Source organism: Peromyscus leucopus, chromosome 2, assembly GCF_004664715.2.
Source record: "Peromyscus leucopus breed LL Stock chromosome 2, UCI_PerLeu_2.1, whole genome shotgun sequence".
Lineage (NCBI taxonomy): Eukaryota > Metazoa > Chordata > Mammalia > Rodentia > Cricetidae > Peromyscus > Peromyscus leucopus.
In genome coordinates this window covers 130370322-130397518 of record NC_051064.1, presented here as the reverse complement: position 1 = coordinate 130397518, position 27197 = coordinate 130370322, and the positions used below count along the sequence as shown (strand labels likewise).

Here is a 27197-nt window from a genome sequence, read left to right as displayed (position 1 = left end):
TGGGGCTGCGGAAGCCTCCAGACACAGTCCTGGATCAGAGACTGCAGCCAGCCCTTTCCATGTAGTGGAGGCTCTGTGGACTCTGATATTACAGCAGGCCAGCAGGCCAGCAGGCCAGGGGAACAGTGCCTGAGATGACAGCAGGCAGAGGCTGCTGGGGCGGAGGCTGCTGGGCGGGTGTACAGTCTGCAGCATTAAGTCAGTCTCCTCCTTCTTCTTTTTTTTTTTTTTGGTTTTTATCGAGACAGGGTTTCTCTGTGTAGCTTTGCGCCTTTCCTGGAGCTCACTTGGTAGCCCAGGCTGGCCTCGAACTCATAGAGATCCACCTGCCTCTGCCTCCCAAGTGCTGGGATTAAAGGCGTGCGCCACCACGCCCGGCCAGTCTCCTCCTTCTAATGCAAGGTTTCACTGTGTAGCCCTGGCTGTCCTGGATCTCGCTCTGTAGACCAGGCTGGCCTGGAACCCAGTGATCCGCCTGCCTCTGCCTTCCGAGTGCTGGGATTACAGGCGAGCGCCACCGCTCCACTCCTGGGTCCAGTGCTAAATCTCCACAACAGCCGAACCCACCAAAGGTTACAAAACCTTCCCAGGGCTGTCCTTCTTCTTTGTTCTTTGCTTTGCTTTCTTCTTCTTTTTTTTTTTTTTTTTTTTTTTTTTGGTTTTTTGAAACAGGGTTTCTCTGTGTAGCCTTGGCTGTCCTGGAACTCTGGACCATGCGATTCTTATTGTGACTCTGAGGTAGATGTGATCCCAGAGATGAGGAAGCTAAGCTCAGAGAGGCCGGCTGGTGTACCCCTGCAGCACCTGCTGAGCACAGCAGAAGTGCAGGCCGGGCTTGGCCTGCTCAAGAGGAGGACGGTTGGTCCTGGGTCTTGGTCACCGAGCTCGTGATGCACAGTGTGATCCCCGTGACGGTGAGCACCATGCCAGCCACTGCTTCTGAGGTAAAGAAAGCATCAAGGGGTCAAGGAAGAAGATTGACGGTGCCTGGCCCTGATTCCCACCCCAGCCTCTGTCCCCATATTGCGCAGGGGAAGGGAACTGATGGTCACAAGCAGGAGAGCTGCTGCAGAGCAAAGGGCAAGGTAAGGGAGGTCTGTCCTCTCCCATGCAGACAGACTGGGGAAATGCTCACATATGTCAAGATAAGGGAGGCCTCTCTCTTCTCACTTCTCTCCTCCACCCATGCATGGGAGACAGACTGGGGAAATACTCACATATGTCAAGGCCCAAGCAGCTATCTATCCCCTGACATGTAGCAGCTTGACTTACGTTTTCCACCAATATCTTCTCCAAGGACCTTCCCAACAATCAGTGTGAAGACAATGGCCAGAGAGTTACAGATGGGCACAGCTAAAGTCAGATCTGGGAAGTCAGAGCAAGAAAAACCCCTAGATGCAAAGAATGCCTTTCTAGGGACAAAATATTTGCAAAACTTCCTCCTTCCTCTCCCCTTCTTCCTTATCATCATCACTATCCCCACCTTTACAAAACAGACATGGTAGTATATTAATTCAATCACTCTGGGGGCCAGGTGGTAGAGCACACCTTTAATCCCAGCACTTGGGAGGCAGAGGAAGGAGGATCTCCCCAGGGCAGCCTGGGCTACAGAGAAACCCTGCCTCAAAAAAAAAAAAAAAAAAAAAGAAAAAGAAAAAAAAAAAAAAAAAAAAAGAAGAGAAAGAAAAGCAGACAAACAAAAACATCACCCTGGAGGCAGAAGCAGGCAGATCTCTGGGAGTTCAAGACCAGCCTGGTCTACCTTAGGAGATTCTAGACAGACATGGCTACATAGTAAGATTCTGTCTCAAAAATAAATAAAACAACCAGGCAGTGGTGGCACATGCCTTTAATCCCAGCACTCAGGAGGCAGAGCCAGGTGGATCTTCGTGAGTTTGAGGCCAGCCTGGTCTTCAGAGTGAGTTCCAGGACAGCCAAGGCTACACAGAGAAACCCTGCCTTGAAAAAATAAATAAATAAAATAAACAAACAAATAAATAAATAAAAACAGAGCATCATGGGGCAGGTGTTAGGGAACGAACCATAATCCCAGCAACCAGGAGGCTGAGGCAGGAAGATCTCCAGTTGGAGGCCAGCCTGAACCACATAACAAGATGCTATTAAAGGGGGGGGATGTCCTGGGGAGATGCTTGTCAGTAAAATGCCAGCCATGAAAGCACAGAGATCTGAGTTTGGATCACCGAAGCACCTGTGTAAAAGTTGGGCAAGGTGGAATGTGTCTATAACCTATGTTGGGAGATAGGGGTAGCAGAGATGGCTGGAGCCCTGGAGCTAGCTGGCCAGCCCAGGAGAGACAACCAGGAAGCTCTGGGATCAGTCAGAGACCCCGAGACCCTGTAGTGGAGGGTAATTCGGAAAGACACCTAACATGGTCCTTAGCTTCCACAGGCAAACATAAACATGCACTCCTCCATACACCACACACACACAAGATTTAAACAAAAAACAAGGCCAGGAAGCATGTGCACAGTTGTACTCCTAGCACACAGGAGGCAGAGGCAAGAGGACTGCTTCAAGTTCAAGTCCAGCCTGGTCTACACACTGAATTCTATCCAGGCCAGCAAGGGTTACAAGGATGCCCTTTCAAACAAACAACACGGGAGAATGAGCTCCTTTCCATAGAAGAGATGCAGGGCTCATTCTGGGTGAAGTCCAGATTTCCTGCCTCCAAGTTCAGAGTCAGCTTGTTGGGTGTGGCAGCAAGCATCCTTACCCACTGAGCCATCTCACCCATCCCCACATAGAGAGTCTGAGGCCAGCCTCTCTCAAAAAGGAAAGAAACCATAAGCTCTCGAGTCTATGACTTCAGTCTATTTCCTTTGTGCTGAATGGTGATGATATTCTTGCAGTGTGTGAAAATGCATTACGGTACACACAGTGCTTGATTGATAACAGGAGCTGAGCCCCGAGCTCTCACACTCATTCTGCCGAATCCTTTGCTGCCTGTCTGTCCTGATGACCTTGAAATCTAGGTTGTCTTTGAGTGTGAAGAGACAGGACTGTCGCAAAAACCACTATGGGCAGTACAGAGAAAACGTAATAAGCTCATGAGACAAAAAGTAGATTGATAAAAGTGGGTTAATTTAAGTTATAAGAGCTAGTTAGTAACAAGCCTAAGCTATTGGCCAAGCCTTTATAATTAATAAGAAGTCAACGTGTGGTTATTTGGGAACTGACTGGCAGGAGAGAAAATTCCACCAACAATAAATAAATAACTTCAGAAATAGCTAGATGCAGCCAAGGGATAGAAAGTTCAGCACTGCTCCCCATCAGGAATTACATTAGTTGAGAGGCTTTAGTGGGAGGATGGGATAGAGTGGGTGCATGTGCAGTGGCATGCTTGTGGAGGCCAGAGGGATCAAAGTCTGGTGGTCAAGCTTGGAGGTGGGTGCCTTTTCCTGTGGAGCCCTATCCCTCTGTTTCTGTACAACAGGCTCTCAAGTACCCCAGGCTACTCCTGCTGAAGTTATTATATTCCTGCTTCTCCTGCCTCCACTTCTAAGACTAGAATTACAGTTGTTAGCCACCACCTAGGGCATATTTGGTGCTGAGGACTGTCCCCAGGGCTTTGTGCAGGCAGGGGAAGCAAGCAGTCTACCAAATGAGCTCCATTCCCAGCCTAATTGATGTCTTATGAGTGCTTGCTCTCTCTAATTGAAACTCAAGTATCAGACCCGGAGGCCATCTTACCAGGTCTTCTCCTCCCTTTGGGCCTATTGACTCTAGGGTGGGCAAAACCACAGCAAGGAGACTTGCAGAAGTCCAAGAGCATGCATCTAGGGGTGGGTTTCTTGTTGGTGTTTTGAGACAGGCTTGCCTAGAACTAAGTATCCCAGATGTCCATGAACTTGTAACAATCTTCCTGCCTCAGCCTCCAAGTGCCCAGCTTATAGCCATTAATCTACAGCTTGGAATCCCTTTGCATTAGCATGCTGTTGGGGTTAAGGCAAGCATGGAAATTGCCCAGTGTTATTTTTTTTTTGTTTTTTGTTTTGTTTTTTTCAAGACAGGGTTTCTCTGTGGTGTTTTGGTGACTGTCCTGGATCTGGCTCTGTAGACCAGGCTGGCCTTGAACTCACAGAGATCTGCCTGGCTCTGCCTCCTGATTGCTGGGATTAAAGGCATGCACCACGACTGCCCGGCTAGTGTTATAATTTATGAAGGTAAACCTTTTTGCTTCAGAAGGTCATGATATAAATATGTAACCTGATGTATTAGGAGCAGTCAACAAACATTTGGAGGAAGGAAATGTATATTTCTCGAGCTTCTACTCGATATGTCAGGTACTCTGCCGGATTCTTCTCACACACTGAATCAATCTTCACAATGCTACAAGACCCCATATAAAATCAAGATTCAAATAAGGGGCTTACTCTAGGCCAGGTAAGCAGTGAACAGAGGGATCAAAAGCTGATGCCTCCCTTACCGGGATGTTTGATGAACACCTGTAATCCCAGCACTTGGATAAAGAGGCAGGAGGATCATGATTTGGAAGCCAGCCTGAGTTAGACAGTGAGACTCCATCTCTAAACACAAACAAGGGCCAGGAAGACGCTCAGTGGGTAAAGGCATTTGCCATCAAGATTGATGATCTGGGTTCATCAGAGAATCTACAAGGTAAAAGGAGAGAGCCTCTTCCCAAACTTGGCCTCTATACACACACACACACACACACACACACACACACACACACACACACACAGCACCACAGCACGCACGGGGGGGGGGGGGGCGGGAGGAACGGGACTAAATGCAATTAAAATAAAAAAAAAAAAAAAACAAGCCGGGCAGTGGTGGCGTACGCCTTTAATCCCAGTACTCGGGAGGCAGAGCCAGGCAGATCTCTGTGAGTTTGAGGCTAGCCTGATCTACAGAGTGAGTTTCAGGACAACTAGGGCTGATACACAGAGAAACCCTGTGTAGCTAAAGTTTTGAACATCCCACAGCAACCCTGTCTCAAAAAAAAAAAAAAAACCCAACTATTAAACAAAAAGACTATCACACACACACACACACACACACACACACACACACACACACCACAATTCTCTCCTCCCAAAATAAATAAAACAAGTCAGCACTTATGACAACAAAATGAACCTTCTCTTCTGCTGCCTGGCCACACACTCGTAACCACCCCACTGCTCCTGTGACCCAGAGAAGGACCAGAAACAGGTATTCTTCCCTCACTGACAGGTGCAAGGTGTTTCAAGTTCCCCTCAAAAAATATGGCCTCCACCCCAGAGGAGGTCCAAGCCAGAGACCCACCTGTTGATGCCAAGGTCAAGTAGTAGAGAAGGGAGCCACTCTGGTTGAGGAGAAAGGGCATCAGGTACTGGAAAGAGGAGAAATCTGTCAGCCATTGCCTGTTCACACAACAGTCTTAGCTGATCGAGCACAGGGGTTCTCAACCTTCCCAATGCTGCGACCCTTTAATACAGTTCCCCCAACCAGAAAACTATTTCATTGCTACTTCATAACTGCACTTTTGCCACTGATATTCATCATTTTTAAATTTATTTTATTGTATAGGTGTTTTTTTTTTTTTTTTTTTTTGTTTTGTTTGTCGAATAGCGGTCTGTGCACCAAGTGCAGACAGTACCTTCTAAGGCCAGAAGATGGTGTCAGAGTCCCTGGAATTGGACTTACACAGTTGTGAGCTGCCATGCAGGTGCTGGGAATTGAACCTGGGTTTTCTGTAAGAGCAGCCAGTGCTCTTAACCATCTCCTCAGTGCCACTGATATGAACTGTAATGTAAATATCAGATGTGCAGCCTCAAAGGGGTCTCGACCCACAGGTTGAGAGGTTGAGAACTGCTGTTCTAGCATCTGCCTTTCCCCCAGAGGGAGAGATAAATAAATGCCCATCACACACACACACACACACACACACACACACACACACACACACGTGCCCAGGGAACACTCATGTACCTGAGGACCTTTTCAGGGCAAAGAGAGAAACATCAATGCACACTCTTGTTGTAAATACCCTCTCCCTCATCTTGGCCAGTTCCCAACCTATAGCCTGTCAGGCCTTGATGGCCAGTGCCACTCCTTTCAAGAGTCCCCTCCCAGTCCTCCAGCTCCACTTCTCTTCTGAACTCACACAGTACTTCATCTGTACCTCTCTCCTTCCCCTTAGCCCCGAGAGTCCTGCATTTCTAGCTAGCATACTTCAGCAGCCATGGGTTGGAGGCAATGTTCGATAGCCTTCCTTATGCTCTATGCCAGGGCAAGTTGAGCCCAGAGAAAGCTTGGAAAGACAACTGTTACATAATTAATAAGGTGACAATAACATTAACACTAGTCATAGGTTGAACATATATGCTGTACTAGGCTCAGTGCTAAGTGTTTTATGTGTCTTACCTCAGTTCTTTTTTGCTGTTGTTTTGTTTTGTTTTTCGAGACAGGGTGTCTCTGTGTAGCCCTGGCTGTCCTGGAACTTGCTCTGTAGAAGGCTGGCCCTCGAACTCAGAGAGCCAGCCTACCTTTGCCTCCTGAGTGCTGGGATTAAAGGCATGCGCCACCACTGCCCCGTTCCCTCAATTATTACATCAGCTCTATACAAAGGTTATCATATAGTTTCCATTTTACCAATGATAATGCCGAGGCTCACAGAGAATAAATGTCTCTTCCAGGAGCTTCTAGTGAGTAGGAGGTGGGCTCCTCGAGGGAGCAGCAGTCCACAGACGCACCTCAGTATTCAAGAAGAGAGTCTTCATCTCCTGCAAGAGCTGCCGGGCCCACGTCTTCTCATGCACCTGCTGCAGGCCGGCGGAGGCCCGCTTCAGCAGCGGCTGCGTGCCACCCCACAAGGCGGCCACCAGCACCAGAGCTAGCACCTGCCCTGAAAGCAAAGGATCAGAGTCACCCAGGCCCTCCCCGGCCTCCTCCGGCCCGGCTGACCGGCTCCATCTCCCTCCCGTGCTCTCCGCGCCGGGCTGCGCTAGGCCGGGAGGTGCCGCACCAAAGGTGGCAGAAGTGAGTCTGTCCGGGACTGAGCAGCCCTGGGACTCAGGGGTGCCGGGGACGTGAGATAGGAGACCCCGGCCAGAGTCGGTGCCGCGGAGGGGCGGGGCCAGCTACCCACCCAGAGACGCCGCCATGGCAACGCCAGACCCTTCTACTTCCGGGAGCCAGGGGGCGGAGTCCCCGCATCCGGAAGTCGACCCTCATCCTCTTCCGGTCCTACTCACATTGCCTCTATCTTCGCGTCACCGCCGGGATGGTGAGTTCCAGGCATGTGGTGCTGCGGTCTGGGGGTCCCCAGTCGGGATGGGACGGGGTTCCTGGCACTGACACTCCCGCTGTGTCCCCACAGAAGCCCATCCTGCTGCAGGGCCATGAGCGGTCCATCACGCAGATCAAGTACAATCGCGAAGGAGACCTCCTCTTCACCGTGGCCAAAGACCCCGTGAGCCGCCGCGCGAGGGAGGGCGGGAGGGCGGGGCGCCCGGAGGGGCGAGTTCGCACCGTCGGGAGGGTGGGTGAACAAGGCAGGAATCGCCTGAGGGCAATTCCACTGAAAAGCAGGAAACCACCGGTCCCGGGCGGGGTAGGGTAGAGAGACCTAAGATAAGTTGATGGTTGATGGGAAAGAGGACCCAGGGAGAAGAAAAAGAAGAGACTGTGTGGTAGGGGGACTGGGACAGGGTCAGCTCTCGAGGATGGGAAGAACCAGAACGGACAACCGCTAGAGTTCGGAGGATAAAGCTGATCCATGGGCAGTGAGCTGTGTCATTATGAGGGGCTTGGGGTTGTAGTTCACACTAGAGTGGCTAACATGCACCTGGGTTGGATCCCTGGCACCAAGTAGGAAAAGAGGGGAAGAGGAGAAAGACGTAGAACTTAGTGAGGCTATTCCTAGGCTTAGTCTGTTCACTCCCAAGTTGATACTTGGTGCACAGTCTCTTTGGGTACTGCCTTTTGAGGCATTTTTGCACATGGAGACAGTTAACTGATGGTTAACAGTGGGTAGTCAATTCGCAGCACCCTCATGGCAGCTCCCAACTGTCTATAGCTCAGGTTCCAGGGGATCCGGCACCCTCACACAGGCATACATGTAAGCAAAACACCAATGCACATAAAATAGAAATAAATTATTAAAACAACAACAGCCGGGCGGTGGTAGCACACATCTTTAATCCTAGCACTCGGGAGGCAGAGGCAGGCGGATCTCTGTGAGTTCGAGGCTAGCCTGGTGTACAGAGCGAGTTCCAGGACAAGCTCCAAAGCTACACAGAGGGGGAAAAAAAAACAAACCAGCATTGAGTAGTCTGAAGGCAGAGCTTGATGTGAGTCCTAACTCCTGTATCTACCTACTAACAGTGTGACTTTGAATATGACACGTGACCTTTCTAAATTACAGTTTTTTCCTTTTAATAAAACATGGAACTTTAAGTACCTCCCTCAATAAAATGAGGTCATTCTTGTAATGGTTTTTCATCATACCTGGTGTATGTTAGTCACTTACATTTTACATTTCTTAGACATTTTATTGGAGTTTCTGAGCTGGCCTGTGCCTCTCCATCCTCATGCCACAACCTCCCAGTCCTGGGAATATAGGGTGTGCTGCCACACACAGCTTGGCCTTGCCCTTTAAAATATGTGCTTTAAACATAATGAATCTGTTTATCTTAAGTGTATGGGTGTTTTGCTTGCATGTGTATGCCTGGTGCCTGAGAAGGCCAGAAGAGGGTATCAGATCCCCTGGACCTGGAGTTACAAACCCAGGTCATCTAGAACAGCAGCCAGTGTTTTTTAACCTCTGTGCTATGTCTCTAGCCTTTTTAAAGATGACAGTGAGCAGGGAGGTGGTGGTGGTGGTGGTGGTGGTGGTGGTGGTGGTGGTGGTGGTGCTCGCCTTCAATCCTAGTGCTTGGGCAGCAGAGGTAGGTGGATCTCCGAATTTGAGTCCAGCCTGGTCTACAGAGTGAGTTCCAGGACAGCGAGGGCTGTACAGAAAAACCCTGTCTCAAAAAAAGTTTAGAGGGCAAAGCACTGAATTTAAAATCACAGCGAGAGGGACAAAGTAGCAGGAGAGCCCGCACATCCTGACTGCCATCTGTTCCCAATTGGATAGGACACCTTGGCCTTTGATTCTTCAGGGAGATGCTGAGTCCAGACAGAAGATACTGAGGATGCGATTGCAGGCCTAGTTTCAACACTGCTTACTTTTAGGATAGAGGAGAACCCAGGAGCTGGCCTTCTTTTATCAGCTGTCTAATAAATGAGCAGAGGGCACACTTGGCTTGGCTAGAGTCTACAGAGGGTTTGTTGGGCCAAATGAGCTGTTGCTTTTTCTGAGATGTGACCCACCCTGTCATTTTACTCTTGCAGATCGTCAATGTGTGGTACTCTGTGAATGGCGAGAGGCTGGGCACCTACATGGGCCATACTGGAGCTGTGTGGTGTGTGGATGCTGACTGTATCCTTTTGGCTGTGGGTTGGCCAGCCTTGGAGATGCCGACTTTGAGGTTGGGAGTTTGACATGCTGTAGTGCTCCAGAGAATAAGGCTTCCTACTCCCTTTGCTTCATTGACTGGGGAAACAGGGCAGGTTTAAGTTTTGGATTCGAAGGTCGGAACACTCTGAGGTGAGAGAGTAAGAAAGGCTCTTTGGGGCTGAACTGGGAGATGCTTTAGATGGCTTCCAGCATGGGCTCAGGTGGACTTAGCCATTTTCGTGTGTGTGTGTGTGTGTGTGTGTGTGTGTGTGTGTGTGTGTGTGTGAGTGAGAGAGAGAGAGAGAGAGAGAGAGAGAGAGAGAGAGAGAGAGAGAGAGATATGAATCTGTATATGCAGGTCATGCACTTAGGCCAGAAGTCAGCATCAGGTGTCTCTTTAATCACTCTTCAATCTACCTACCTTTCTTTCTCTCCGTCTCTCTCTCCTTCTTTTCTTTTCTTTCTTTCTTTCTTTCTTCTCTTCCTTTCCTTTTCTTTTTCTTTTTAAAAGATGTATTTGTAAGCCAGGCGGTGGTGGTGCACGCCTTTAATGCCAGCACTCGGGAGGCAGAGGCAGGAGGATCTTTGTGAGTTCGAGGCCAGCCTGGTCTACAGAGCTCTACAGAGCAAGATCCAGGAAAGGCGCAAAGTTACACAGAGAAAGCCTGTCTCAAAAAAAAAAAAAAAAAAAAAAAGAGAGAGAGAGAGAGAGATGTATTTGTATGGGTGTTTTTCCTGTCTGTGTGTCTGTGTCCCGTGTGTGCCGTGCCAGCAGTGGGCATCTGCTCCCTCAGAGCAGGAATTACAGATGGTCATGAGCCACCACGTGGGTGCTGGGGCTCTAACGTGACTCCTCTGGAAGAGCATCAAGGGCTCCTAACCACTGAGCCATCTCTCCAGCCTCCCAATCCCTCCCATTTCACTCCCTGGAGACAGGGTCTCACCATGTAGCCCTGGCTGCCCTGGAACTTGCTCTGTAGACCAGGCTGGCCTTGAACTCAGAGACCCGACTGCCTCTGTCTCCTGAATGATGGGATTAAAGGCACGTACCACCACCGCCACTCTTTTGAGATAAAAACCAGACATAACCTTTCACTGAATATGGAGCTCACTGATTAGCTAGACTTGTCCATCAAGTCACTGAACTTCCTATCTTCACCTCTCAGCACTGGGATTTCAGGCACATCTGAGTCTGTATATGGTGCTGGGGACCCGAACTCAGGTCCTCATGGTTGCACGGCAAGCACTTTGCCCACCCAGCCATCTCCCCAGCCCTCATCATTTCTGTTTTATTCTGTGGCTAAGAATGATTCGCCTGCATGTATGTGTGTGTGTGGTACCCCAGAGTGCAGAGCGGGGCATTGAATACCCTGGAACTGGGAGCCACCATATGGGTGGGAGCTGGGAATCTTGAACCTGAGTCCTCTGGGAGAACAGCCAGCGCTGTTAACCACTGTACCATTTCTTCAGTCATGTTTCTTAACACCTCCTTCAGGGGACACCAAGCATGTCCTTACTGGCTCAGCTGATAACAGCTGTCGCCTCTGGGATTGTGAAACAGGTAAACCTGCGCCGTGCGCTCCTCAGCGAGGATTTACCAACCACAGTGTGCCTGTCTAAGCAGATGTGTTCGGGGGGCTGGAGAGAGATGGTTTCCGGTCTACGGATTAGGAGACAACAAACGAGACAGTGAGGAAGTTAGCTGGGGACAGGAGCTTTACATTAAGATAATAAGCCATGTGCAAGGAAGGCCGGAGAGGGACAGTGGACCTCCTGAGTGGGGAATGGGTGGCCTTGGAAGGTTTCTCAAGGTAACTGTTGTGAGAGCTGGGCTTTTATGGGCAGCAGAGTGCTTGGTCGCTTTGGTACAAGCAGGAATGAAGGCAAGGGATGTCCAGGTAAAAGGCTAAGACAAGCTGTGTGTGACGGCACATACCTCATGCCAGCACTGGGAGGCTGAGGCAGGAGAATGGAAAATTTCCAGCCAGCTTGGGGTAGGGTGGATGAAACTAGAGTCTGAAGCCAGAACAACCTTGACTGTGGAAGTGAAGAAGTTGGTTTCAGGTTCAGGGAGTGTGGAAGTTATTGCCTTCACTCCTGATCGCAGCAGGTTCCAGTGGACACTCCCAATCCAGTGGTCACACAGGTGGCCCTCGCTTAGACTAACTGAGTCACAAAACAAAACTAGAAATCACAGACCTGGGAGATGGACTGATAGGGATGTAAGTGGTAGACATAGGGACAAGAGGGAGAGTAATCAGGACCTGTTATATACATGTGTGACATTGTCAGGCAACAAAATAAATAACTAAAATACAACTCTGCCAGGCAGTGGTGGCACACACATTTGATCCCAGCACTTTGAAGGTAGAGGCAGGCAGATCTCCAAGTTTGAGGCCAGCCTGGTCTATAAGGTGACTTCCAGGACTGCAGAGAGAAACTATCTGGAAAAACAAACACAATATATAAAACTCCAGGCTAGCTGGGCAGCGGTGGTGCACGCCTTTAATCCCGGCACTCGGCAGGCAGAGGGAGGTGGATCTCTGTTGAGTTCGAGGCCAGCCTGGGCTACAGAGTGAGATCTAGGACAGACACCAAAACTATACGGAGAAACCCTGTCTTGAAAAAAAACAAACAAACAAACAAACAAAAAAAACAGGAAAGAGAAAAATAAAAATAAAACTCCAGGCTAGCCAAGGTTATATCATGAGAACCTGTCTTAAAAAATAAAAACAAGGGCTGGAGAGATGGCTCAAAGGTTAAGAGCACCAACTGCTCTTCCAGAGGTCCTTAGTTCAATTCCCAGCAACCACATGGTGGCTCACAACCATCTGTAATGAGATCTGGCGCCCTCCTCTGTATACATAATAAATAAATAAATCTTTAAAAATAAATAAATAAATAAATAAAAACAAAAATCACCAATTGTAGCACGAATCCTAATTGGTCTTTATAATAAAAACCCAGAGTCAGATATCAGGGTGAAAAATCAGAGAAGCAGAGAGCAGTCAGCCACTAGACAGACTTCTTACCTCTAGGAATCCTCAGACTGAAAAAGGGACCTGGCTCCTGTGTCCACCCTCCCTATCACTTCCTCTCTCAGCCCAGCCATATCATTTCCTGTTTCCTCCCAAGTGCTGGGATTAAAGGTGTGTGCCACCGCTGCCTGGCCCCTGTGGTTAACTAGTGGCTGGCCCTACCCTCTGGTCTCCAAGCAAGCTTTATTTGTTAGAGCACAAACAAAATATCACCACAACCAATTATGATTAAGTTATTCTGCAGCCTGGTCTACAGATCGAGTTCCAGGACAGGCTCCAAAAAGGTACACAAAGAAACCCTGTCTCGAAAAACAAAAAAAAAAAAAAAAAAAAAAAAAAAAAAAAAAAAGTTATTCTGTTTGTTTATTTTGAGATTTATATATTTTATGTATGGATGTTTTGTCTGCATGTACATCTGCACACCAGAAGAGGGAATCAGGCCCCATAGGACTATAGTTATAGACAGTTGTGAGCCGCAATGTGGGTGCTGGGAATGAACTCAGAACCTTTAGAAGGACGGCCTGCACTCCCAACTCCTGTGCCAGCTCTCCATCTCCAGTCCAAGTTTTGGTGTTTGTTTTAATTTTACATGTATGGGTGTTTGCCTTCGTGTATGTGAACCATGTCTGTGCATTGCCCATGGAGGCCAAAAGAAAGCATCAGATCTGCTGGGTCTGGAGTTAAAGAGCTGTGAGCGACCTGTGGGTCCTGGGAATTGAACCTGCGTCCTCTGTAGGAACAGCTAGTCTAGATTTAAGTTCTTCAGAGAATTTGGTTTTGTTCTGTAAAACTTGGCACACTGATCCATGCAGTGGTGGTACACTCCTTTAATCCCAGCACTCAGGAGGCAGAGGCCGGCAGATGTTTTGTGAGTTCGAGGCTAGCCTAGTCTACAAAGTGAGTTCAGGACAGTCAGGGCTACCCAGAGAAACCCTGTCTCAAAAAACAGAAACAATCAATCAAACAAACAAAAAAACTTGGCACACTGAGGAGTTTGATGAACAGGGAAGAATAGTGGACTTGTGGGTTTGAACAAGGTCCAAGCAGTTGAAGAGCTGACAGCAAAGGGGAGGCCATTGTATTATTCTGACTACTGGGTGGTTGCTGGTGCCTGCTTCTGTGCTGGCACACACGGGAGAAATGGAGTCTGAGAGGGAAACGGAGCTGGGAACCCACCGCTAGTAGAGCCGTATTCCTCAGGATTCCAGAAAAAGTGCTGGAGAATGGGACTAGAAAGACAGCTAAAGAGGTGTGTCTGTGTGTGTCAGTCAGGGCAGAACCCTGTGAGGCTGGGTAGGTGAGTGTGATAGCGCCTTCCTGGGATAAAGTTAGACCATAGTAACCTAGACCCCGCCTCTCCCCAGGGAAGCAGCTGGCTCTACTGAAGACCAACTCAGCTGTCCGCACCTGTGGCTTTGACTTTGGGGGCAACATCATCATGTTCTCCACAGACAAGCAGATGGGATACCAGTGTTTTGTGAGCTTCTTTGATCTGCGGGATCCAAGCCAGATCGGTGAGGGCTCGGACCAGGGGGTCTGAGGTGGGGGTGTGGCTTCCTGTCCCAGGGCCTGACCTCTGCTGCTGTGCACAGACAGCAACGAGCCCTACATGAAGATCCCCTGCAGTGACTCCAAGATCACCAGTGCGGTCTGGGGACCCCTGGGGGAGTGCATCATCGCAGGCCATGAGAGTGGAGAGCTCAACCAGTACAGCGCCAAGGTAAGGGCCAAGTGTGACCAGATGCCAGTAGGTGTCAGGAGTGTGTTAACAGTGGTTACAAATATCACTAGAGACTGCTAGGCCCTGGATGAGGTTCCTAGGAAGACAAGGCGACTCAGCCACCAGCTTACAAACAGCCAGTACATGAGTCATGCCTATTTATGCCACGATAGAGATTTCAGCTAAATCCAGAGTGTACTCTTGTTACAGAGGGGGTGGCATGTACATGGAGTCGTGAAAAATAAGTCCAGTTTCCAAGGGTTAGAGAAGATGGCTCAGTGATTAACAGCACTGGCTACTCTTACAGAAGACTTAAGTTCCCGCACCCACGTGGCAGCTCCCAACTGTTGTTAATTCCAGGTCCAGGGATCCAGGATATCTTCTGGACACGAACATGGTACACACACACACACACACACACACACACACACACACACAACACACTCACACACAAAAGCGTGCATGCCCGCATACACAAAATACTCATGACACATAAAATAAAAATGAATGATATCTTTAAAAAAAAAAGCTTCTAGCAGGAAGAATAGTTTTCCACAGGCGAAAGGAATATCAGGAACAAGATCTGAAAGTGTAGCCCAGTGGAAGGGCACTTACCTAGCATGTATAATAAGGCCCTGAGTTCCCCAATGTAAGGAGTGGAGATATAACAAAACCCAGAACTGTGCTCCTCTGGAAAGTGGATTGGCATTGGAGAGTAAACATCTTTGAGTGTCAGAAGGTGAGGATCCGATTCTTCTCTAGGCAGTGGCATTATTTATAGTATTTGCCATTTGGAAGGTTCTACAGCTCCAGCTTGGAGCATAGAGCTGAACTAGTTGGTACAAATGAAGATGTGGAGTTGTAGACAGGCACACAATACTTAGGAGTTAGAAGGGTATGTACCTCTAGTTCCAGGTTCTTGGGAAGCTAAGGTAGAGTGATCTCTGAATACCAGGAATTGGAGATGTGATAATAAAAAGGAAGGGAAAAATAATACATTTACAGGTTAGGTGTGGTGGTCTAGACCTGTTACCTAGCTGGGTGACAAGTTGCAGGCTTGAGGCAAGCTGAGGTGGCACACACCTGTAAGGCCAGTACTTGGGAGGCAGGGGCAGGTGGATCTGAGTTTCAGGTCTACATAGTCAGTTCCAGGCCAGCCAGGCATGGTAAAACATCCCAAAACAGGAAAATAAGTTTGAGGTGTGCCTGGGCTACAGAGTGAGTTCAGGGCTAGCCTTAGACAACCTCAGGGAGAGAAATGGCTCTGTGGTTAGAAATACTTGCTGCTCTTGCAGAGGACCTGAGTTCGATTCCTAGCACCCACATCAGGCAGTTTACAACTGCCTGTGACTCCCGTGCCAGGGAGAATCAGTGTCCTCTGACCTGTGGGCACTGACACTTGCATACACAGGCACATATCCATATACATGGTTTTTTTTTTTTTTTTTTTTGTTACTTGTTTTTTGAGATAGAGTTTCTCTGTGTAACCTTGACTGTCCTGGATTGCCCTCTGTAGACCAGGCTGGCCTCGAACTCACAGAGATCCGCCTGCCTCTGCCTCCCAAGTGCTGGGATTAAAGTCGTGTGCCACCACTGCTCAGTGATAGAGCACTTGGGGTCAGTCAGTCCCAAAAGTGAGGGGTGGTGGCGGCATTAGATTGAGGAGGTAAGGAAGGGCTGAAATGGAAACTCTAGCTTGTCTCAGGTTTCTGGGGACCAGTGGCTCGGGGCTCCCGCAAATCAGTTTCCCGCTTGCTCCTCCAGTCTGGGGAGGTGTTGGTGAATGTTAAGGAGCACTCGCGGCAGATCAATGACATCCAGTTGTCTAGAGACATGACCATGTTTGTCACCGCATCCAAGGACAACACAGCCAAGGTGAGCCTGGGTAAGGGATCCGGCGGAGCTCTCCCTGCCCTCCCGGTGCACATTTACCCAGTCTGACCTGCCCGAAAAGGTGCCCGTCACAGATCCTGCCCGCCCTTTCTCTCCAGCTCTTTGACTCCACAAGTCTTGAACATCAGAAGACTTTCCGAACAGAACGTCCGGTCAACTCAGCTGCCCTCTCTCCCAACTATGACCACGTGAGAAGACCCCACTCAGGCTTCCTGCTTTCCGAGTGTTGGCCCAGCAGTTAGGCTGTAGATGTTGGGGGACAGTGGTGTCAGACAGCGAGGGGACTCCTAGCAGTTACAGTGCTGATTGATTGGGTAGCCCAGGGAAGTGAGCAGGAGGCACCTGAACTGGCTGCTCATCCCTCCCTGCAGATCCTCCTCCTGTGACTGGGAGCTGTTGGCAGAGGACAAAGGGTGCAGAAAAAGTCCTGGTTGCACCTGAACTTTCTTTTCTTTAGGTGGTGCTGGGAGGTGGTCAGGAAGCCATGGATGTAACCACAACCTCCACCAGGATTGGCAAGTTTGAAGCCAGGTAAAGGGGAAGCAAGCTCTTCCACATTGAGCCCACGTGGAGGATGCCTTTCAGAGTAACCACCAACCTCCTGAACACGAAGGATCATAGGGAGTGTGGCAGATATCTCATAGCCGATGAGGTCATGAACTCAGCTGGACATATAGCTGGCTAAAGTGCCCGCCTAGCACACCAGCTTGTGTCCCTGGCCTGACCAATGGGTGGTGCCCCCAAGCCTGTAAGACAGTTCCTGTCATTTGGGAAGTGGAGGACCATGAGTTCAAGGTCATCCTTAGCCTCAGCCAACTCCTAGCTCACCTGGGCTACACAGGACCCTGTCTCTAAGCAAAAGAGATCATGAACTCTGAGAGCCTAAATGATGCTGTCTTTTTCTCTGGGCCTAGGATTCTGAACTGTTTAATGGGACGGGGTAGTGTGTTCACCTCAGAGATGGGTGCAGATTAAGTAAGTGAATTAATATTTAGTAAGCCTTAGAGCACCAGAACGTGTAAGTGCGTGGTGTTTGCTGTCTACTGAAGCAGACGTTTACGTACTCTTCCTATAACTTCATTTTATTTCTTTCCTTTATCCTAACTTCTCTGCTTTATTAATTTTGTTACATAGAATACTGCCTCAATAGTCTTCATTTTGCAGAATGCTGCATCAAGTGTTTTGGAAGGAGATAGAGACTAAATAACTGGTCTGCTACCCACCCTCTCCTCAGGTTCTTCCATTTGGCTTTTGAGGAGGAATTTGGAAGAGTCAAGGGCCACTTTGGACCTATCAACAGTGTTGCCTTTCATCCTGATGGCAAGAGGTATTCTCAGTGGCCGGGGGTCTTTGCCCATTTGCTATGTCTGGCTGCCTCAGCTTCCCCTCCAAGCAGCATCTGATCATCCCTGTCCATCTCTTTCCAGCTACAGCAGCGGTGGTGAAGATGGTTATGTCCGCATCCATTACTTTGACCCACAGTACTTTGAATTTGAGTTTGAGGCCTGAGAAGCTGGATCTCCATCCACACTGGGGAGGCTGCTCACAGAGGGTTTCAGACTCTGAGAAATAAATGAGTTTGTTAAAAATAGTTCCTGGTCAGACATTTCCACAGCCTGTCCGTCCTCCCTCTTCACAACCCCGGCAGGCTGACAGTAAGGAATACTCAGTTCTTCAGGCCTTCTCTCTGCACATCGACTCGGCACTGTTCTGGGCTAGCCTGGGAAGCAGGCACTCCACCATTTTCATGCGGCCAGTGCTTAAGGAGGGGCTCAGACTGATGTGGTCTGGGAACCTTCCCCCTTCCTTTTCTGTCTGATGGCTCAGGTGGGCAGGACCAGCAGGGAAAAGGGCCTAAGGAGGCAGAAATGTAAGGAAGCCCTAGTGTGAGAAATCCACGAGAGTCTGCTGAAGGGGTATCAGGTATTTATTAACATATTAATGGAGAAGTACACTCAGGAGCACAGAACCAAATAAACAGCCGAAGTCCCTTGTTCTGTGCGTGAGAGAATGCACCTGGCTGTCCCGATGTCTGATCATGCCTAGAAGAACATGATTCTTTTTTTTTTTTTCTTTCCAGACAGGGTTTCTCTGCGTAGCTTTGCTCCTTTCCTGGAGCTCACTTGGTAGCCCAGGCTGGCCTCGAACTCAAAGAGATCCGCCTGGCTCTGCCTCCCGAGTGCTGGGATTAAAGGCGTGCGCCGCCCGGCAATGATTCTTTCCTTTCAAACAGGAATAGGAACATATGTACAATATGACAAATAGAGTTTTGTGTTATAAAAATAGAAATTAACTTAAACAGGAACAGAAAAATAATTTTACATTTCTGTCAGTATACAAGAATCCATACCAATGCAATTATCTAAAGCTGAAAGTTACTGATTAGTTCACAAGTAGATACAATAATTTACCTTATTATCCTGTCCTATCCCTCTTTTTTCTTATCCAAAAGAGAATCTTGAGTCTAAACCTTATTGTTCCACCCCCAACCCTATTTCAACTTATAACCAATCCCTAACATATGACAACAGTTATCCATAACCCTGAGAAAACAAAACCTTTTGGGAGAGGGGTGTCATTTTCTTAAAATTGCTTCCTGCTGTCTAGGAGTGAAGGTATCTCTGTGGGATCCTGTAAGAAAACTAAAACAATGGTTAAGTCTCATAAGGACTAGCTGTAACATTTGTAGCCAGTCCAGAGAAATGGGTAAAAACAAAGTTACCTGAAGTTCTACCCATAGGTATAAGATGATGGATTATTTTAGCCACCTTGGAACTGTCCTGAATAGTTTGTAGTCCAGAGCCAACCTATGAGTGCTGTTTATTGGCTTAATGGCATCATTCTGAACTAGGTAGATCATTGTGGGACCCCATCTTCCCTCTGGAGACTTCAAAGATTGCTGTTAGGAAAATTTATTGTTCACTGTGGAAAACTTAAAGATTAATATCAAAATGAAAAGTTTAATTTTTTTTAGGTTAACTATCTAAAGAGAGGTTCCAAAGAATCAAAGTATGGGGAGAAATAGAATTTTGACAGTAGTCCCTAGATTTTTTTATTTTTTTCTGTCTCACACCAGGTGGCTCTTCTCATATGAGACAGAATTTCTTAATTTTTTTTTTTTAAAACAACATGCTTGGGTTTAGAGGAGACAGCCAGACTCCAACTCCAAAGCAACCTGTGATTTATAATTGAGTCAGGACTACAGTCTTTCTAGAAGTAATGAGATATTGATGCTTAGGTAGTGAGATGTTACCCTGTAGAGAGTATTGGTACCAATAGGTCTGATCATACTTTCCTTGTAAATTTTTTTTCTGGATAGTCTTTCTGTCTGCTTTAGACATCTAGATGTCCAAGGTCCTTTGACTTCTTGTTTTTTTTTAAATTATTTATTTTTATTTTGTGTGCATTGGTGTTTTGCCTGCATGTATGTCTGTGTGAGGGTCCTCTGGAACTGGAGTTACAGACAGTTGTGAGCTGCCATGTGGGTTCTGGGAATTGAACCCGGGTCCTCTGGAAGAGTGCTCTTAACCACAGAGCTATCTCTCCAGCCCCAAAAAGTTTACTTATTCATGTATACCTGCAGGCCAGAAGAGGGCACTAGATTTCTTTATAGATGGCTGTGAGCCACCATGTGGTTGCTAGGAATAGGACCTCTGGATGAGCAGTCACTGCTCTTAACCACTGAGCCATCTCTCTAGCCTTTCTTGTTTTTGTTTTTGTTTTTTTTAAAGATTTCTTTATTTATTATGTACACAGTGTTCTGTTTGTATGTATGTCTGCACACCAGAAGAGGGCACCAGATCTCATTATAGATGGTCGTGAGCCACCATGTGGTTACTGGGAATTGAACTCAGGACCTCTGGAAGAGCAACCAGTGTTCTTAACCTCTGAGCCATCTCTCCAGCCCTGTTTTTGTTTTTTTAAGATTTAAGTGGTATTTATTATGTATACAGTGTTCTGCCTGCATGCGTCCCTGCAGGCCAGAAGAGGGCACCAGATCTCATTACAGATGGTTGTGAGCTACCATATGGTTGCTAGGAATTGAACTCAGGACCTGTGGAAGATCAACAGCCATTGCTCTTAACCTCTGAGCCATCTCTTCAGCCCCCCCTTTGACTTCTTGAAGATAGGCATTTCTATTATCCTGTAAAGACAAAAACAAAACCCTGCCCTGACCCTTGTTTAATTAGTTTTCCTTATAACTTGTAGGACTGTCACATGGGTGGAGGAGCTGTCACTTCTCATCAAGGAGTTTCTCCTGTCCAAATCAAATCTTTATTAATTTTGATGGTATCCATAGCTTTTCTCCTCCTGTGGAAATAAAAGTGAAACTTCTTCCCCAACATAACACATATCCTGGTTTCCATTCTGAGGTCAGCACATCTTTGAAGTAGACACGCTGATTTAGCTCAGTAGTTTTTCTATAGTTCAGTGTTTCTGCAGCTGTTCCTTTCTCATCAGCATTAAGAAAATTCAAGGTTAGGGCTGGAGAGATGGCTCAGAGGTTAAGAGCACTGACTGCTCTTCCAGAGGTCCTGAGTTCAATTCCCAGCACCCACACGGTGGCTCACAACCATCTGTAATGAGATCTGGCATCCTCTTCTGGCCTGCAGACAAACATGCTGTACACATAATAAATAAATAAATCTTTAAAAAAAAAAGAAAAGAAAATTCAAGGTTAATAAGGCATTATGCAATCTATCTTTGGGAGGTTTTGTTTCCCCTGTTTATAAAACATTTCCTTTAAAGTGTGATTAGATCTTTCTACAACTGCTTGTCCTGTAGAATTGTGTTGTATACTTGTAATATGTTTTATATTATGTAAAAACTTTCATTTTACTGGAGACATGCTGGATCATTGTCAGTCTTCATTTGTATAGATATAGCATTTATGGCCATGACTTCTAATAGGCGTGTAATTACAGAATCAGCCTTTTTAGAACTGAAAGCAGTTGCTCATTGAAATCCTGAAAACATGCTTATTGTATATGGTGTACATATTTTAACTTTCCAAATTCTGCAAAATGAAACATACCCATCTGCCAATTTTCATTTCTTTGTATACCTTTAGGATCACTTCCTGCAGGTTGTAGAGTTTGGTTATAGAAGGAGCAAGTAGGTCTTTTTTTACAATTTCCTTGGCTTATTGCCAAGTGATGGGAACACCCTTTTTTAAATCTTTGTTAATGACATGGTGTTTCTTATGAAATTCTGAGGCCTCTAGCACATTTCCTATTAGTAACCGATGAATTTCATCATTACCTTGTGCTAGAGGTCCTAGCAGACCCATATGGGAGCTGATGTGTTATATATATGATCCCTATTTCTGGTAATTTCCTGTAGTTAATTCTGTTTTATCAGAAATTAATTCAGCAGTTTCAATATGTAAAACAACTGCATATTGAGAGTCAGTAACTATATTGAGAGGTTCTGTAAAGACCATTAGTCCCATAAGAATGGCATACAGTTCTGACTTGTACAGAACTATAAGGGCTTTGTACAACTTTACTTAAATCTCCTGATTTATATCCTGCCTTTCCTGATTAATTTGTATCAATATAGAATGTGGGGACTCCAGAGATTGGTTTTCTATGTACAATTTGAGGAAAGACCAACTGGTTGTTTTATGAATTTTATTCTCTCACTTTTGGGATAATGGTTATTAATCTCTCCCAAAAAGCTACTGCAGGCTCTTTGCCAATATTCATTATCTGTCTTTAAAGAGGAAATTTCTTCATTACTTAAAGGTACTACAATTTCTGCTGGGACCATTCCTGTCAATTGACTAAGTCTTAATTTTCCTTTCAAAGTCAGATCAGAAATATTTTCCACATATTTCTTTAATTTCTGTTTGTGTGGTAGAAATATCCATTCCAATATATCTTTCCTCTGCATTAAAATCCTCGCAGGGGATTGTCTATAAGGTAATATAACCAGAATGCAGTTAAGCTCTGGATCCACAAGACCCACTCTTGTATTTTCTTTTCCACTAGAGCCAATTCCTTCTCAGCTTCAGCTAATTCTCTTGGACTATTTAAGTCCTTGTGCCCATTTAGGGTATTGGACAAATTTTTTTTTTAAGATTTACTTATTTATTATATAGTGTTCTGTCTGGATATGTGCCTGCACACCAGAAGAGGGCACTCCATCCCATTACAGATGGTTTTGAGCCACCATGTGGTTGCTGGGAATTGAACTCAGGTCCTCTAGAAGAGCAGCCAGTGCTTTTAACCTTTGAGCTGTCTCTCCAGCCTGGTATTGGAGAAATTTATTAGTTCATCTTTAGTTATCCTAATAGTGGGTTGTAAATTGGAAATGTCTCCTAACAATCTTTGAAAATCATTAAAAGTCTGCAGTTGGGGGCTGGAGAGATGGTGCAGAGCACATGCTGTTCTTCCAGAGGACCTGGGTTCAATTCCCAGCACCCACATGGCAGTTCACAACTGTCTGTAACTCCAAGATCTGACACCTTCACACAAATATACATGCCGGCAAAATACCAATGCACATAAAGTAAAAATAAATAAATTTAAAAGTAAATGTAGGGCTGGAGAGATGGCTCAGCCGTTAAAGGCTAGGCTCACAACCAAAAATATAAGAGTTCGGGTTCCCAGCACCCACGGCTGTCTCTCCAGCCACCATAAAAAAAAAAAAAAAAAAAAAAGTAAATGTAATTTTAAAAAAAGAGAGTCCACAATCAATCTCTCCTGATTTGTACCTTTTGGGGTCTTAATTTTTTTGTAGACCTATCTTATATATTAAGTAATTAATAGAATCTCATCTTTGTATTTTTTCAGGAGCAATTTGTAATTACCTCTTCGAACATGTTTTCTAAATGCAGATTACTCTTCAAAAGCAATATTCTATCTGATAATTTTTCTTTTTTAAAATTTATTTATTATGGCTGGTGGCGCGTTAGCTCGGGGGCGGGCGGTGGATCGTGGCGGGCAGCGGCTACAAGTAAAAAAAAGCGAAAGAACAGAAAAGCGAAAAAAAAAAAAAAAAAAAAAAAAAAAAAAAAAAATTATGCGGCGGCGGTGGCGCACGCCTTTAATCCCAGCACTCGGGAGGCAGAGGCAGGCGGATCTCTGTGAGTTCGAGGCCAGCCTGGTCTCCAAAGCGAGTTCCAGGAAAGGCGCAAAGCTACACAGAGAAACCCTGTCTCGAGAAAAAAAAAAAAAATTATTTGTTATATATAGTGTTCTGTCTGCACACATCCATGCAGGCCAGAAGAGGGCACCATATCTCATTACAGATGGTTGCAAGCCACCATGTGTTTGCTGGGAATTGAACTCAGAACCTTTGAAAGAGCAGCCAGTGCTTTTAACCTCTGATCCATCTCTCTAGCCCTCTACCTGATAATTTTTCATATCCATTTTCTATAAAATTAATTTTGCCAGTCAACTTATTATTAGCAGATTCTATGGAATGAATTGGGTTTCACAATTCATCATGATCACATTCCAAGGCGTGAATATGGTCGGTTAATTTCTCATTATCACTTGGTAAAGTCTGTATCGATCTAATTAATATTTCATACTGGGCACTGTTATCAAACCATTTTAAGGATATGATATAAATTATCATACTAATAGTAACTACAGCTAAGAATGTATACGTCCCAGGTAGGTCGTATATATCTTCTAAAATTCCATCCATAATAGAAACAATTTTTTAAATTCTTGAATGGTTATATTATCCACCATTGGCGTGAAAGAGACTAAAAAATTGTAACGAATAAATTTTTAATTAATTATTTTATCAGTTTAAGGTGTAAAGTTATCAAGTAATTTACCTCAGATAAGATCCTTGGGAGCGGGGGTTGGAGTTAGGAGCACTGGCTGCTCTTCCAGAGGACCCAGGCTCAATTCCCAGCTCCCACATGGCAGCTAAAACTGTCTGTAACCACAGTTCCAGGAGATCTGACACCTTCACACCATTGTGCATAAAATAAAGTTAAATTATTTAAAAAAAAAAAAAAAAAAACGATCCTTGGGAGCTCGTCCTCAGCAGATAGATGGCTGGCTTCTGATGATTATAGGCTGTAATGACGATGTTCTGCCAGCAGGTGTCGCACCAAAGCAGGTTCTCGGACACTGAGGCTTGCGCTCTGCGGGTGGCTGACCTGTGAGCTTAAACCGGACTGAGAGGGCAGCCATACCGAACAGTTTTAAAGAAAAAGAACAGCCTGCTGGCACTGGTTGGGACCACTGTGGGACCTGGTGCCTAAGCAAAGCAGAGCGCCGTGCCTTGACTGCTGAGCAGGCGCGCAGGCACACGGGAACACGCTTGCACGTACAGTGGGTGAGGGGCTGCCACTCAGGCAGCGTTCCCATTTTGGAGCTCAGGCTACCCGCTGGCCTCCGAGACCGATCGGCTCTCGGGTGCATGGAGGGGACACTAGGAGCTCGGAGGTGGGGGCAGGAGTGAGCGCGGGGGTCCCCTTTTATCTAAATAAAAAGCCAGGTCGGGCGGACCCGCAGTTCTGTGTACCAAGGTTTAGCGGCCCGGGCATTTCCTCCGGCTAACACTGCAGGGAGCTAGGACTTTGTGACCGCTGTAGAGACCCTTGGCGGGCTGAGCCCAGCCGGAAGGGAGGAAGCTGTGGGGCGGGGAGCAGACTCTGCGACTCCTAGGCTCTGGGGCAGGAGAGGCGGGAATTTTATAAGAGACAGGAAAGCGTGGGGAGTCTGCCACAGCATCCCTGGAGGTGGACGGCTGCGGCCACTCCGGCATTTGGAGTTTGCCCCACCTTTAGGACCACTTGTTAAGATCTATCCACAGAATCTGTTTAACGGGTAATTGGGATTTATTAAGATATAAATTGGGGTCCCGGGGCGATTGTGGCACACGCCTTTAATCCCAGCACTCCGGAGGCAGAGCCAGGTGGATCTCTGTGAGTTCGAGGTCAGCCTGGTCAATAGAGTGAGATCCAGGACAGGCACCAAAACTACACAGAGAAACCCTGTCTCGAAAAAACAAAAAAGATATAAATTGGGGAGATAACACTCATGAGTACAGAACCGAGGAAACAGCTGAGGTCGTCCTCTGTTCTGTTCGGGAGAGAATGCACCTGGCCTTTGGTGTGGCATCATGCTAACAAAGCAGCCCTTCCCCCCTTTCTTTTAAGGGGTCACGTAGGCAGGCTGGAAGCACCGCCTTCTTCTGGCCTTATAGCCCCAGGTATGGGTGGAGAAAATACCACTCCGGAGCCAGCAGAGAATTCTCCAGGGCAACAGCTGGGGATTACCTGCCATAGGCTCAGGTTCTGGGGCTCCACAGAAAGCCATGTGGCTAAGAAATTGAGGATATAGATTACGAGGCTCTCAGTTCCAGCACCCGTGTTGAGCAGCTCTGATTTGCCTCAGACTACACAGGCCTGGTAACCTGAGTTTAATCCCTGGGACCCCCGGAGTGAGAGAATCAGTACCCCGAGAGAGCTGTCTGCTGATCCCACGTGCCAGGACACATGTGTCTATGCACACACCACACACTACACACTATGATATATGCGTTGTGTTTTTGCCTGGTGCCCATGAAGGCCAATGGGCATCAGATCCCCTGGAACTGGAGATACAGACAGTTGTGGGTTGCTATGTGGGTTCTGGAAACCAAACCCAGGTCTTCTGCAAGAGCAGGAACTTTTCAAACACTGGACTCTCCACAACCCCTAAATGTATTTCTTTGGGTGCTTGTTTGTTTGTTTTGGGGAGGGACAGGGTCTCTCTATGTAGTCCAGGCTGTCCTGGAATACACTATGTAGACCAAGCTGGCCTCAAGCTCTGCCTGCCTCTGCCTCCCAAGTGGTGGCAGTAATCATCACCACATATGGTTAAAAATGATTTCAATGTCGTCCTGAGGACTGAGCCTGGGTTGTGTGTGCTAGGCAAGCCCTCTAGTTCTTAGTGTTCCAGTGCGGAACATGAACACAGTAATTCCTATAAAGGAAAGCATTAATTCCTTACAGTCTCAGAGGTTTAGTCCATTGTCATGGCTGGGAGCATGGTGGCATGGTGGCAGACATAGTTATGGTGATATTTTATTTATACTAAAATGTGATTTGTATGTTAATAAATAAAGTTGCCCGGGGGTCAGAGCTAATAGCAAGCCTTAGCAGAAGCTGGGTGGAGGTGGTGCACACCTTTAATCCCAGCACTTGGTAGGCAGAGCCAGGCAGATCTCTGTGAGTTCAAGGATACAGCCAGCATGGAGACACATGCCTTTAATCTCAATACCAACCATGAAAGACCTGGAGGTCTGTACAGACAGGCCGTGACTAGGAGGTCATGTGGTTGGGTTTACAACCAATGAGAAGGCAGAACAGAAAGTGTTTATAAAGACAAACACAAGAAGCAGCTCTCTTTCGGAGAGGTAGGGCAACCGTGACAGTGAAGGGTAAGGTTTTTAGCGCTTAGCTATTGCTCTGACCTCTTGGCTTTCTTCTCTGTATTGGCTCTGTTTCTTACTGAATAAGACGGTTGGTTACATCCACACATAGTGCTGGAGAAGCAGTTGAGAGTTCGGAGTCAACAGACAGCAAGAAGAGAGGTACTGGGCTGGGAGTGAGCTTACTTAAAGCCCCCCTCCCCCTTCCCCCCCCCCCATGACACTAGCTCCAGCACAGTCACACATCCTAATCTTTTTAAATAGTGCCATTCCCTGGTGACTAAGATCCAAATCTGTGAGCCTTTGGGGGTCATTCTCATTCAAACCACCACAGCCCATAGACTACACCCCCAGCTCACAGTCATTGTTTCTGAGGTGCACTTGTTCGTGCACTTGCTCTTGGCTGTGAGTAGAGTTCATTGTGGACCATCTTTCTGGGCTTGCAGAAGTTGAAGAGAAGTGTGATACAGGCAAGGTCCATCATTTTTTTCTTTTCTTTTTTATAATTTTTTTTTATTCTATGTGCATTGGTGTTTTGCCATGGGTGTCCAGTGTTAGTTATTTAGCTGTGTTGTGTTCTTACCCTGCAAGGAAATGTCACGAAACACGACAGAATCCGCTTATAAGAGTTTATTAGAGATAAAGTGATAGAGTGCACAGGCCTGTGGGAGAGACACGTGCGTGGAGAAGA

The 27197-nt window shown here is 46.8% G+C and overlaps 2 protein-coding genes across 3 annotated transcripts; one reads left to right on the top strand and one right to left on the bottom strand.

Annotated features, from left to right (window-relative positions):
- Positions 1 to 435: 435 nt before the first annotated feature.
- On the bottom strand, positions 436 to 7180 carry Tmem234 (transmembrane protein 234). Of its 2 annotated transcripts, none has more exons than XM_028887652.2 (5): positions 7115 to 7180; positions 6720 to 6871; positions 5290 to 5356; positions 1273 to 1365; positions 436 to 936 (listed from the first exon to the last, which is right to left on the bottom strand). In XM_028887652.2, exons 1-5 carry the CDS (start codon positions 7128 to 7130, stop codon positions 845 to 847), a joined length of 420 nt encoding a protein of 139 aa, XP_028743485.1. In that variant the 5' UTR covers positions 7131 to 7180; the 3' UTR covers positions 436 to 844. The 2 variants fall into 2 exon arrangements, with proteins under 2 accessions (XP_028743485.1, XP_028743483.1); XM_028887650.2 differs by having other exon boundaries at positions 436 to 939; positions 7115 to 7174.
- On the top strand, positions 7173 to 17711 carry Eif3i (eukaryotic translation initiation factor 3 subunit I). Its single transcript, XM_028887649.2, has 11 exons — positions 7173 to 7252; positions 7346 to 7438; positions 9364 to 9451; positions 10965 to 11030; positions 13872 to 14021; positions 14100 to 14227; positions 15992 to 16102; positions 16219 to 16308; positions 16578 to 16651; positions 17355 to 17447; positions 17548 to 17711. The coding sequence occupies exons 1-11, from the start codon at positions 7250 to 7252 to the stop codon at positions 17627 to 17629; spliced, it is 978 nt and encodes a 325-aa protein (XP_028743482.1). The 5' UTR covers positions 7173 to 7249; the 3' UTR covers positions 17630 to 17711.
- The last annotated feature ends 9486 nt before the right edge of the window (positions 17712 to 27197 follow it).

Coding starts and splice junctions, on each gene's coding strand:
- Tmem234 (XM_028887650.2), bottom strand. Junction 1,366..5,289: donor CTTGACCTTGGCATCAACAG/GTGGGTCTCTGG, acceptor CTGACTTCCCAG/ATCTGACTTTAGCTGTGCCC. Junction 940..1,272: donor AGAAGATATTGGTGGAAAAC/GTAAGTCAAGCT, acceptor TCTTTACCTCAG/AAGCAGTGGCTGGCATGGTG.
- Eif3i (XM_028887649.2), top strand. Junction 14,228..15,991: donor TCAACCAGTACAGCGCCAAG/GTAAGGGCCAAG, acceptor TTGCTCCTCCAG/TCTGGGGAGGTGTTGGTGAA. Junction 16,309..16,577: donor TCTCTCCCAACTATGACCAC/GTGAGAAGACCC, acceptor TCTTTTCTTTAG/GTGGTGCTGGGAGGTGGTCA.